This window comes from Siniperca chuatsi, linkage group LG2, assembly GCF_020085105.1.
Source record: "Siniperca chuatsi isolate FFG_IHB_CAS linkage group LG2, ASM2008510v1, whole genome shotgun sequence".
In the NCBI taxonomy this organism is placed as follows: domain Eukaryota; kingdom Metazoa; phylum Chordata; class Actinopteri; order Centrarchiformes; family Sinipercidae; genus Siniperca; species Siniperca chuatsi.
This window is the reverse complement of record NC_058043.1, coordinates 28971031-28983603: the sequence shown is the minus strand read 5'-3', so window position 1 is coordinate 28983603 and position 12573 is coordinate 28971031. Positions and strand designations below refer to the sequence as shown.

The following is a 12573-nucleotide window of genomic DNA, read 5'->3' as shown; positions in this document are numbered from 1 at the left end:
GAAGATGACTGACAAGTAGCTCAGAAGGAATCATCTTGATGAGATTAGTTTCAAGATGTTTTTGAGATTTACTCAATATGAGGCACTTGAGAAATAATTATCAGTTATGTTTTTTTTTCCTTGATTGCCTAACAGTGACACAGTTTTCTTTATGCCAGATCACGGATGCTCTTGAGCTTTGATCGCATTTTGGTAATTAGGCTTTTGAAGACAGAGCACTTAGATTGTAGTGTTCAGATAGGATAGTTCTGTCTTTGCCAGTGTCTACATTTTCTTCAGACAATCTCTCATCTGCTGTCTAGAACAATCAGATCATGCCTATAGAATGTCAAACGTGTTCTGTATCAGAAAATGTAATAAATGTAAAAAAAAAAAAAAAAAAGGGTGGGTGGTGGGTGGGTGGTATTATTCTGATTGACTGACAGTCAAAGGCTGGGAAAGTCTCTCTGCTCTTGAATGTTTTCAAGAGATTCAGTAGAACTCAACTCTTTGATGTAGTTAGAGAAAAAATATTTGCATTGCAAATGTCTGCTGATTCGTTATGTGGATTTGGTGGCTGTCAGGTGGGACTGCATGTTTTTAGTTTGAAGTTCATTAAAATGTTTCTAAAGAATAACTCAGTTAAATCCTGTTAGCACTGATTCTTTCTGCCTTCCCCATTTCCTCCCTTTTGCATGAAATGGTTAGTTGTGCATCTTACTAATTTACTCCCTCTCTTTTAAACGCTCTTCTGTCACATGTTGGCCAGTTGGTGGGCCGAGCAGTGGAAAAGGACCCTGTTAACAGCCTGTCTGTTGAGGGTTTCATCCAGAAGACTCTGGTGACTTCACCCGAGGTTGCACATCTCTCACTCTTCCTCTTTCATGATACAGTTAATTATTTATAGCATTTGTGGTTGGTGAAATGCACTGCCTATCATGCATTATTATCACTCATATGTCTATCTATTTAAGAAAATAAAACCACATACAACATGTACAATGAATCCCTAAATGCAAATTCATGTTTACCAAAACTTCACTATGTACCAGTTGTACATTTTGTTCCCTGTTCTGTGATTCAAATGATTGTGTAGATTTGCAGCAGCTGTGCTTGGCACATCTAACTGTGTTTAATATATACCAACATGTAGGGCTCTGAGGAGTGGGTATTGATTGAAAAACAGGAAACTTATCAACAGGACCATGACTGGAAGACAGAAGAAAAGAACAAATCTCTCACATCTGATTCCTCATGGGAGAAAAAGGAGCTGGAAAAAGAGATAGACGTTACCAAGATGATACATGAAGAGGTAACAGGGTATGACAGGAAAGAAATGAAAAGTCATGTTGATGAATTTCCGTCAACAAAATCGTTCAAAGAGGCAGATGTATGCTCTGAGCCTCGGCCAACTAACAAAAGTCGCTTTGTGATTCAATTATCTGAGAATGCAGACTTGTTTCAAGACAAATCTCAAAGTAAACCATCTCAAGCCTCAGACCCTTTGGCAAACAATGATGTGGCCCCAGGCTCGCAACAGATAAAGGAACGCACAGCTTCTAAACCAAATAAAAAGAGGAGACCCCAGAGCTTAAACCTGGGAATGCCTGCAGAGCTCATCTACAGGAAAGGAGGCAGTGATTCTACTGGAGAAGAAGATGAGGGCTCAGACTCGGACAACAGTCCTGAAAAAACAGGAAATCATTGTGAATCGTCCCCGGTGGTAATGATGAAAGATGATCAGGGATCAGGAAAGGATCAATTTGTCAGGGTCTATAGAGGCAACAAACAAGAGGATATATCAATAGGAGAAAGCAGGGAGGTCTGTACTCAAGGAACAGAGCAGGTAAAGAGAAAAGTGAGTCAAGTTGGGCCAGCAGATACTGATTTAGGCTCAGTGAATGGACCCGGAAAGATAGAACATGATAGTTCATTAGCAGGTGTTAAAGGGGAGTGTGTGATGAAGGTACGAGGGAAGGGTCTTATTGACAACAAAGAACTAGCCGAGGTAAAACTGCGACAGGTCAGGACACATGAGAGGAAGATCAGTAGTTCTGGGACAGAGGATATTGAGGGTTTCATCGGAGACAGAGGTCAGAGGACGTCTCTCCACCGACTGTCAGGCAGCAGCTACCACTCGGAAATCACCAGGATTGTTCCTCTCAAGCCAGAGCGGTCAAAGAGCGTAGCCTGTAAGGATGAAAGGGACAAGACAGGACAGGATGAGGCCACACGGGCCATAAGAAGAGAATACCGCTGGTCGGTCGGCTCTCCAGAGGGACCCTCAGACCTCAACTGGGCTGACGTCTCCACCTTCCATCCAGCATTCACAGCAGATCTGGAGGGTATCGCTAAAACAGAACATCCTGATGATAGCTCTCAGTCTGGTAGAGGACCTACAGAAAGTCAGTCGTCCGGCTCTAAGATTTCAGTGCTTCCCAAAATGGCTCCCCCCGCCCCACCAGTGAAAACACAGAAGGCCAGGGAGTCTGGACTAATACTGCGGAACAGCCGAAATGCTGGCAGGGAGCCGAGCCTGGACACAGCCAAGAAGAGACACTCGGTAACTCTGCTTGGCATCTGCTATTCAGTCATTGGAAATAAAGCATCGCATGAGCTTCTGACAGACTCGCACGCCATTTTTCTTTTTTTCTACCTTTTCAGTGACTTGAAACACTCATCCATCTTACCTGTTCATACCTGTATGAAGAGCAGGTGGAGCTGTACTTTTGCTCCGTCTTGTGGCAAAAACCAATCAGTCAAAAGTTTGAACATTTTCCCATATGGCAACCCAATTTATCCCCTCCCATTGCCCTCAACATGCACCACACTGTCTGGCAAATCTGTACATCTCACCACTGGCTGTGGAAGTTTAAAAAAGACAAAAATCAATATCTCATGTTTTGATTGTCGGTTTGTCTTTTCCTTCTCTAACTTGTGAGCCTGAAATTTATTTCCAGCTGACTTTATTCTCTGTCAGAGGGTGGTAAGGAAAGAAAGGCTTACATATTAACATCACTCTGATGATAATGCACATTATCGAGCATTTTCAAACTGGAAATACAAAACAGACGATTTATTTCATACTAATGTTACAAATTAAATCACTCATTTGAGGAAGAAATGGTGAAAAGTACTGCCATCCATTATTTTGTTACAGACAGCTATTATCTCCCAAAATCAGAGATAAATGGAGTATAGAATTGGTTTGTGCACAAATCATCAAACTTACATCAACAGAATTTACAAAATGTCCCTTGATCCTTCAGATTGGTGATAATAAGTCATAAATCAGATGCATTATTATACTCTACCCCACATGGATAGAAAGCTAAGCGGTGTTATAAACACATTGGTTCCTCCAACTGTGAAATCCCAGCAGGCAGTGAGCAGCCAGACACCACAGCTCAGTGCCTGACAGTCAGATTTGCTGCTTTCATTTCACTGTTGGTATCATTAGGAGCTTGCACGTGTTTGGCACTGGAATGAAAGGAATTTGAAGTGAATAGACATGACAGCTTTCATCATTCCCCACCTTTTCATCTGAGTCAAGCTCTTGCATATAATGGATTAAAAAGGCATGAGAAGAGGTGTTGCGGAGCTCTCACTGGCAAGTGACAGTCATATCAAGATGAGATTGGGGAATATGGGAAAATATTAGGTGCTCCTCCAAACATGTGGACCCACTCACACAGTCATTTTGACAGGCTTTGAAATGCACGTTTTATTGGTCATTTAACAATATCATTTGACAAAGTGCGTAGTGTGGCAACACTTTCTCAGTTGGTCAATGAGTGGCTGCTGCTACTGAACCTGCTCATTATACAAACTGCATGATTCTCTTTCCCTGCCTCTGCTAATTCTGACAAATAAACCTGGCTGTAGATGTTGTTTTTGTTGCAGTAAGCTCACCTCTTTTCTGTCCTCTAAACTGTATGCTATTTTACTGTAGAGTAGTGCTTGAAATTTGTGCCTGAATCCATTTGGACCTAACTGGATCTGAACAGACCCAGTGGGCTTAGATTGGGTCTGGCTGAATTTCTCACCTAAACTTGGGTTTGAGTCATTAATAGACATTAAAACACATAGTTATTAGCTACTATAAAATGTGTGGCTATATTCAGATTTGGAGTCTCCTTTAGCAGTACACCAGGATCCCAGTTTAGGTTTGGAGTGAAGTATTTTGGGCTGAGAACAAGCTCACAAGCTCAATCAAGCTCATATTTTCAGGCTCCAGTCAAGCTCTGCTGTTAAGATGTTTGTTTGTGTGGTGGCCTGTAATTCTACTGGCCACTTCAGCTTGTGCTAACCTTCAGATGCTCTCTCTGCTCTTTTCTCTGCTTCCCCCTGCAGGAGCCTGTCTCTACTCCTGCCATTTATGAAGAGCCGTTTGCTGATTTCAAGGTTATTCATTTGTGTTTTAACCCACCTTCATATGCTCCACCCATAATCTTTTTTCCTCTCTGCATCCCTCCTATATGACTGCACCAGTTTCTCCTGATATATAAAAAACGTCCAAAAGCTATAAAGCATGAATTGTGTTTTCACTGGCTGCTCAGCTGCTGTCATCAATCACCATGATCAGAGTTTAAATTGAGTGTGTGTGTTGTAAACAGAACCCCTGACATGATCTAGTTTTTACTGTGATCTACTTAGCTAGTGTACTTGTAATTAATATAAGTTGCATTACTTCAAATTAGCTGCCTCAGGAGCTTCATTGTAATACAGTGGTACCCAGCCTTTTTGGCTTGTGACTCCTTAAAACAGCTATTTCGCTTCTGATCCCTCATCACAGGTTGCATGTCAGTTCAGCCAAACTGCTGTTTTTTCCCCCTTATCTTATTTAAATGCTTTTAGAGACCTGTAGCCTACAACAACAGAGTAGTGACCAAAGAAGCGATGAAGTTTAGAATAAAGGGTTTAAAGTTTTTAGGCTGACTGGGAAACTGCAACAGATAAAAAGGTTGTAATGCCTTAATTTCATGCTTTTTTAGGCTGATTATTTTACCCAATAACTCGTTATCATAGAACCTACAAAATACCAAAACAACTGATGTTTTTTTATCTTTTTTTGATTTGAAAAAGAAATCATACATGTCTATGGCATAATAAATTTTAAATAGTAAAATAGACATCAAAAAGTCAGATTTTGGTCTTAACCCAGTCTTGATCACATATGTAGTTACTGCATTTAGCCTTTGTAGGGTCCAATAATCACAAAAAGAAGCAAAGATTAGAAAAAATCAGAAAGAAATCATAATTTTGTGTTAAGAAATCTTTCCTTTTCTTTTTCTTATTTATCCCAACCCCACTGTTCAAACGTTATTCATCATCCGGCAGCCACTTTTAATTTCTGACACGATTGCATGTCCTATGATTTTCTACTGTATATTCAGGATACATTGCATGAACAATGGCTTTGATTTATCCTCCATGAATCCCAGTAAACACGCTGGCCCTCAAACATCAGGATAATACTTCCATCCCATTCCATGTCATCTTCATCATCCATCTGTCTGCAGTTATGTAACCTTAGAGTGGTGATCCTGTGTCTGTACCCGCCCAGAAGGAGCTTGGGGACAGGAGGCCCCAGCCGAGCATAGCCTCAGAGGAGGAGCAGGAGCAGGACACAGTGGCCTGCATGAGGGAAACCCACCTGGGCATCGAGCGCAAGTGCTCCAGCATGACGGTCAGCTCCACGTCCAGCCTGGAGGCTGAGGTCGACTTCACCGTTATCATGGACCTCCACTCCGGCGTAGAGGACTTCTCTAAGGACATGTCGGAGCTGGGAGAGAGGGAGCGACAGCTTGAGGTGGGCCGAGAGGACTTTGAGGAGACCTCCAGGTTCTACTCTGCCCGTCTGATGGGCTCTCGGGACAAGTCTCCAATAGAGGAGAAGCTTCATGAGGAGGGAACACATCATGAGGTAGACAGATGAATGTATTCATCCTTCATCATCATCACCCACTGGATTTACCCTGCCTGGCTGGACTTCATGCCACAACTACCCGCAGTTTTATTATTATTTTGTTGTTGTTGGACCATTTCCCACTGTTTGAATTTTGTTATATTTTGTTCATGTTTAATTTAGTTCAAAACTCTACATAATATATATTAATTGATGACTTTTTCACCCATTTTATTTTCGTCAGTTGCCTCAGTGTTTCGTTGAATTCCCCTGCCACTGCATCATCATTTGCATGTCGTCATCAAGCCAACCAAACCAAAAAATTGTATTTTAGTGTTTCTTCCTTAAAGTGTTCTAATGCTTTATGAAAAATATGCTGCTCAATGTGTCGTTTTTTTCCAAGGTCTTCAGAGGTCTGAAGTGCTGTGAAGAAATAGCTTGATGTTGTTTGACTTTATTGTTCTGTTTGTTTTTCACACAGCCTCCTGTGGCAAAGAAAGACCCCAGTGCTGTGAGTGTGGCTCATATGCTGAAGAGGTCCAACAGCAAGACAGAAACACATACGAATGGATCAGAGATCCACCCCAACATCATGAATGTCTCACCACAGGTAAAGCAACAATTCAAATATAAGCAATATGAATAAACTTTACAAAACTGTAATGTACAGTATGTTGCTGTCCAACAACCAACATTTGTTAAAGGAATAGCTTGACATTTTGAGAAATACACGTATTAGCTTTCTTGCTGAGAGTCAGCTGAGATGATCAATATCACTCTCATATCTGTCTGTTCAAAATAAAGCTACAGCTAGCAATCGGTGAGCTTAGCATTGAATAAAGACTGAAAACAGGTGGAATCTGTTCACCTGGCTCTGTCTAAAGGCAAAGACAAGGGACAAAGTCCACCTACTGGCACCTCTTAAACTCACTAATGAAATTATATCTTGTTTTTTTAATCCATACAAAAACCAAAGTGTAAAAACAACACATTATGGTTTTACAGGAAGTTATGTGCCGGACTATTTCTTGTTTCACAGTGGAAGTCATGGTCGTTTTTACACTTCGGTTCTAGCTGTTTCCCCCTGTTTCAAGTCTTTATGGTAAGCTAAGCTATCCAGCTGCTGGCTTCATATTTATCCAACAGACCTGAGACTGGTATTGATCTACTCGTCTAACTCTTGGCAAGAACAATATTAATTAACATTAATGCTGATACATTTTAAGCTACAGTATTGGTAGAAAGGGTAAATGAGGAAAATACTCATCATAGGTAGGGCTGCCACTAACGACTATTTTTCTGTCAATTAATCTATCGACTATTTTACTGATTAATCTATTAATCTAAACGATTAATTTTCCTCCAAAAAATCTAATTGACCATTTCATTTGAGTTAATTGTATTTTGACAAACTGCATGTCATTGTATAATGCAGCACAAAACAAAATGTAAACAGAAGTTTGCATATTAAAGTGCAAAACTGTAGTTTTAAACTGGCAACTCCAACATGATAAAAATTAACGCACTCACTGGCACCGTCATTCATTTTAAAATAAGCCCAGATTCTAAGCCAAATATTTTCTCAAACACTTATTCAATGGAATTTCTAAGGTAGCAGGCAGACGACTTTATGGTTTTATATTAAAGGTGAGGTATGCGATTCTGGAGAAATACAATACCGTGACAAATACCATGATATAGACTGAACGATGACACAGCAAGTAATATAACTAACGTTAGCTAGGTTGTGGGTTAGCAAACTGTCCCTACAGTTGCTGCTGCAAAGCTAACAGCCAGAGAGGACGAGACGTTTCCCAGAACCACCAAACCAGCTCCATACAGCAATATTCACAACTCTCCTGCTACTATAGCTAACATCACAACAACAGGATATCTTGGCAAACTAGAAAGTAAGCTGAATGTCCGTAGGCAAGTCATTTAAAGTTTTGTGACACACAAATCATGGCTGGAATAGTGTTGTGTGGCTCGGTCCGAGCCACTGTGTTTGTTTAGCATTTTCAGACCCTTTAAACAGCTACAAGGACAAAATATATTGAAAAGCTCTCCTTACTAATTAATACACAACACTATGGTTTCAGATACGCATCCCGACTACCCGCTGCGGTGGCCAATCTGGCAATCAGACCGGTCAAATGGCTCCACAGTTAGTAAACCAGTGCTAGTAAGAGAAAGCCGGTGAATCGTTTCCGTTATTTTCTGATTGTTTCACAGCGGTCACGTGCTAAAGCACAAATAAACATGCCTGCACCTCCATGCTGTCTTCATGACACAGCAGTTACTTAGTGATATTATTATGATATAAACAATGAAAAACCACATGTCGTTAAAAATATTGATGTCGACACATTATCGATTACTCGTGGCAGCCCTAATCATAGGATTAATCCCATCAGTCACCCAACAAATAGTATTAAATATTCATGCAGAGCTCTGAAGTTGGTCTTGATTAGAAGAGGAAGCATTTTCCCCAGACAGGGATGACATAATAGCATCATTATGGAGCGATTAAAGTATTGAAAGTGTATTAATGATGATGATGAAAGCAGGTGCGAATCCCATTCATCTCCAGAGGCAAAGATTTGAGTGCTGGCTGGTTGTCCCACAGGTGCCTTATTAAAATGTAATTATTGCTGGGCTCTTTAGCCATTCAGCTAATAGTGTGGATGAACTCAGGGAATGATGTAGAGAGAGTGCCTTTGAAGTGCCAGATCAGTTTTGAGTCAAACTTTCTTAAATGTCAGAGTAAGACACAGTAGTGTATGTGTGCGTCTGCAGCAGATAGAGGATGACGTCATCGACAGGCAGACAAAGAGCTCCAGCACAATGTTCAGCCAGCAGAGGGAGCCATGTCATGTCTGTCGAGTTTCTCAACAACAGCATAAAGGTTTGGCTGCTGCCAGCTGTCTGCATGTCAGTGACAGGCTTTGAATTTGGGTAGCATTGCCACCAGACTGTAGTAAAAGGAACTTGTTCAGCTTTAGGATTGCCTTCATAAACAATTCATTAAGTATTACATACATGCATGCTGTTATTGGTTTGATTGTCAGTCATGGCTATGAAATATGTTGTCAATACAAAACCTTTCACAACTCATTTAGGTAAAAATTTGCATGGACTCAATTCAATTTTATTTATATAGCACCAATTCATAACAGAAGTTATCTCATTGCACTTTTGCACTATAGAGCATGTCTACTATGTATTCTATACATGTATGTGTGTATATATATATATGTATATGTGTATATATGTATGTATATGTATATATGTGTATATATACATATATATTATATGTATATATACATATATATATATATATATATATATATATATATATATATATATATATATATATATATGTTATATGTATATATATGTATGCACATAGCTGAACCTTATATAGATTCAGATGTGAATTTGATACAGCATTATAGTGAGGCTGACAGACGAAGAAGAAGAACAAAATGAAGACTTTGGAGTGGCCTAGTCAAAGTCCTGACCTGAATCCTATTGAGATGCTGTGGCATGACCTTAAAAAGGCAGTTCATGCTCGAAAGCCCTCCAATGTGGCTGAATTACAACAATTCTGCAAAGATGAGTGGGCCAAAATTCCTCCACAGCGCTGTAAAAGACTCATTGCAAGTTATCGCAAACGCTTGATTGCAGTTGTTGCTGCTAAGGGTGGCCCAACCAGTTATTAAGTTTAGGGGGCAATCACTTTTTCACACAGGGCCATGTAGGTTTGGATTTTGTTTTCCCTTAATAATAACAGGCTTCATTTAAAAACTGCATTTTGTGTTTACTTGTGTTATCTTTGACTAATATTTAAATTAGTTTGATGATCCGAAACATTTAAGTGTGACAAACATGCAAAATTAAGAAATCAGGAAGGGGGCAAACATTTTTGCACACCACTGTACATATGTATATATATATATATATGTATATGTATATATATATATATATGTGTATATATATATATATATATATATATATATATATATATATATATGCATATATATATACAGTATATATATTAAAAAAATAAATAATCTTAAAAAAAGGTTATTAAATACACCTACTATTTTCCTGCTTGAACACTGAACACTTGAAAAGTGACAAAATAAAGTACAATTAAAGCAGACAGTATGCATACTAATACGGTAAATGTTTGAGGGTGCTGTTGATGCACACTATTTTCTCACAATGCAATGCACAAAGGAAATGGAGGAGCTGCTCATACAGCTGGAATGTTTAAAAATAAATTATAGGTAGAGGTGAAAATTTTGGAAGGTAAAGGAAAAGTATTAATCTGACATCCAACGACATCCGAGTATTGAGTTTCAGCTCATTGTTTAGTTGTCCTGCCCACAACTTTACTGATTTGGTTCACTCTCATTGTTTCGTTTTTGGCCGCAGCAGGCAGCTGTTTTCAGCTGTTTTTCTATCTGCTCAGCACCAAACAGCAGTCAGACACAGTTAGCAACTAACTGGTGAACATAGTGGAGCATTTAGCAGCTTAAAAGCTAAAAGGAAAGAACAAATTGGACTTATATTACAGTCCATAGTACATTTACTGAGTGATCAGAAACATGATTCCAAATTAAATTAACGCTGCTCTCAAGTGGCCAAAAAATGTTGCTTTAAAGATATCATTCTGTTTTGGTCCCTTACTAATGACTGATGTGTATTTCAAATATGCTGATTGAAGTAATGCTTCTTTGTATGATCAGCAATTAGATTTCTTTGATGCTGCTGGACTTAATTCATATTATGAGGTTAATAGAGACTCTGCCCACAAGTCTCACTATTACTGTAAGTCAGACTGTCTCTCTCTCCTTCAGAACTATGGAGTTGTCAGCCCGCAGGAAGCTCCTGCTGCCCTTAAAGAAAATGGCTCCCCTGTAAGTATTTTTACAGAGGAAATACATCAGTGTGACAGCATGTGTGTGTGGTGGCAGAGTAAGAAACTCCAGCCATTGTGCTATTGCTGTCTCCTTTTGTAGCCTTGACCTTTACTTCATATCCATCTGAATAAGTGTAAAAATGAATAGTATTAGAAAAAATTATCTGCATTGTGATCCGTGTGTGTGAGCCAAATTGTTGCCACAATACTGGTATTTGATGTTATGATAATGACTCAGTTTTATGAATCAGCAAATGTGGATGTGAAAATTTAGACAAGTAGATGAATATGATACTACCAGTGTTTGGAATAACTCAGTTTCTCTGAGTGCTCATTATATTTATGTGCAAATGTTTTTTCTTACTTTTATTTTTCTGTCAATAGGTGAAATTCCAATTTTTAACAGAAAATCCTGCCTTACAAACTGTAGGTATGGTGTCCTAAAGGTTCCCTGTGGAGTTTTTGACTTCTACTTGCGCTATGGAGCCATTTTTCTATGTGTGGGTCCCTGTTTTGTTTGTCTTGTACATGCACACAAGGACACACATGCAGGTGCACATGCGGGTGATGCTATACACACTCCTGCCAATGGTTTCACACTATACCACTGATCTCCAGGTGGCAGTAACATGCCAAGACATGCAGCAATGCGCCAACAAAGGCAGGGAAGAGGAAGACTGCAAGCTAGTAAACATGGATGCAAACAATGCTTAAAATACTTTAAAAATCGGCATTGCTAATGTTTTATGAGGAGGGAAATGAGTTCAACACATTTGTTTGAGCTCAAGGATTTACACAATGCACTTTGGTGAGTAACACTGAATGTAAACATACATTTATTTGTTTTTGCAAGAAAACTCCACAGGGCACATTTAAAGACGTAGGCATTTACCAGTCAAGAAAGACCTAACAAAAGTCAAATTATGGGAAATGTAGTTGACCCATGCTAGGGACTAAACGTCAGGATATGTAGGGCTCTGAAGCTTCAATTTGGACCATTTTAAAGAATTTCTTGTGTTATATAACCTTTATTTAACTAGGAAGTCACATTGAGATTAAAACCTCTTTCACAAGTGAGACCAAGCCAAGATGGTTTAATATCAGCATAAGAGGAACAACAACATTAACAACATTGTGAGTCCCTCAACTTTATGGACGTTAAATACTACATCGCTGGGTTACCTCTTAAATAGAGAGATGCTACTGTCTCTCTAATGTGTGACCTGGTCTTGGTGTATAGGAAGTGAACTGTCTGACATATCACATCGATGAAGTATCATGTTAGAAGGCTTCCTCCACTACTCTGGCCTGCTACTACCACTTCATACCAATCCAGAGGCAAACTAGGTCGTTACTAATCTGCAATTTTCTAAAACAACTTCTATTAAAGGGCCAGTTTGCAGTCATTATAAAGCTCACCATTGCCCCACCATGGCTGCGTGTTTGTGGTCTGGATTCAATAAGAACCTGAAATCCTTCAAAAAAGCAGCACACTAGTATAGTGTATTTCTTTTTATTCTTGTAGAAAAGTGCACATTGTTTTACAAAATAGATTAGCTCATGAAAGTTGAAGTATTAGTGTGAACTTGAGTCTGTCAGGACTTTGAGCTTGTGTCATTTCAAACAGTTGATAGATTGTAAAATGAGCTTGTTGTCCCGGACATCAAGTATACCAGAGACTCTGATAACATGTGAAACACTTGTTTCACATTCACTCAGATTCAAGAGCTGTGCTTGCACACATATTTCGGATTTGTGA

General features: G+C 39.3%; 1 protein-coding gene across 16 annotated transcripts in view; it reads left to right on the top strand.

Annotated features, from left to right (window-relative positions):
• Nucleotides 1-12573, top strand: part of LOC122869477 (protein 4.1-like) — a 107236-nt gene that overhangs the window by 88608 nt on the left and 6055 nt on the right. For 10 of the 16 annotated variants that reach the window (XM_044182587.1, XM_044182553.1, XM_044182595.1 and 7 more), the window contains 6 exons: nt 749-835; nt 1133-2542; nt 4333-4383; nt 5546-5905; nt 6369-6497; nt 10753-10812. In XM_044182587.1, coding sequence (XP_044038522.1) covers nt 749-835; nt 1133-2542; nt 4333-4383; nt 5546-5905; nt 6369-6497; nt 10753-10812 — 2097 coding nt within the window. Of the gene's footprint in view, nt 1-748; nt 836-1132; nt 2543-4332; nt 4384-5501; nt 5906-6368; nt 6498-10752; nt 10813-12573 lie in introns of those variants that run through there. The other 6 variants (XM_044182661.1, XM_044182654.1, XM_044182639.1 and 3 more) reach the window with 5 other exon arrangements.